Below are 828 nucleotides of genomic sequence, written 5' to 3'. Positions count from 1 at the left end.
ATCGTTTTATGTGGGGGAGAGTCTCCGTGCACAGACATGCGATTGTATTGAAGAGGGAGTACTTAACTGTTATTTTCTAACAAAGCTATGAATTTCCTTCTCATTAATCTGTTCTCTCGAATCGATGGATTGTATTTCCATTGGATATTTATCCGCGGTATGCGGCTCGGGTGCAACCTGCTCAGGATGAGAGTTAGAAGCGCTCGGCATGGTCATGGTGGCCAGACGATCTTATGTCGTGGAAACTGTGACCAACCGGAGAGTTTGGTGCATATTTCTCAATCCTGCTGGATCACGCATGATGCCAGATGTGCTCGTCATAATCGGGTTACAAGGGAACTCGCAAAAAGTCTCCGTCGACTGGGATACACCGTCTTTGAGGAGTTGAGAGCATCTACTTGAACGTCCTTCATCAAACCTGACCTAATCGCTGTTCGTGATCGCCGAGAAACTGTAATAGACGTCAGCATAGTCTCGGATGGGCGCGGAGTGACTGTGTGGAATGAGAAGAATCAGAAGTATGGTACTGATGAATATTCCCTCGCCATCATCTCAGCCCTACGTTCAATTGGTTGTGATGTCGACTTTTTGGTCCACCAACCGATGATCATCTCTTATCGAGGAATCTGCTTTCCTCGATCCGCCAAGACTGTTATTGGACTGGGACTTCCTAAGGTCACAGTCAGTGACTTGTGTTTGCTTGCCATTGTGGGCTCTCTGCATACTTATGATACTTTTATTCGTGGCACATGGCACTGAATGTAAATTTTTGCCATTTAATCTCACACCAGACTCAGTATGACGGACACTTTGTGCTTGATGTGAGAG

At 46.1% G+C, this 828-nt stretch overlaps 1 protein-coding gene across 1 annotated transcript in view; it reads right to left on the bottom strand.

The window, feature by feature from the left end:
• Positions 1-564: 564 nt before the first annotated feature.
• The window catches only part of T265_08266 (hypothetical protein), a gene marked incomplete at both ends in the record, with an annotated part of 7,594 nt that continues 7,330 nt past the window's right edge, over positions 565-828 (bottom strand). The window contains one exon of the mRNA XM_009174014.1: positions 565-808. Coding sequence (XP_009172278.1) covers positions 565-808 — 244 coding nt within the window. The remainder of the gene's footprint in view (positions 809-828) is intronic.

The sequence above is a fragment of the Opisthorchis viverrini genome (assembly GCF_000715545.1).
Source record: "Opisthorchis viverrini unplaced genomic scaffold opera_v5_210, whole genome shotgun sequence".
Taxonomy (NCBI): domain Eukaryota; kingdom Metazoa; phylum Platyhelminthes; class Trematoda; order Opisthorchiida; family Opisthorchiidae; genus Opisthorchis; species Opisthorchis viverrini.
The sequence above is the reverse complement of the archived record's forward strand: the minus strand, read 5'-3'. Positions and strand labels throughout refer to the sequence as shown.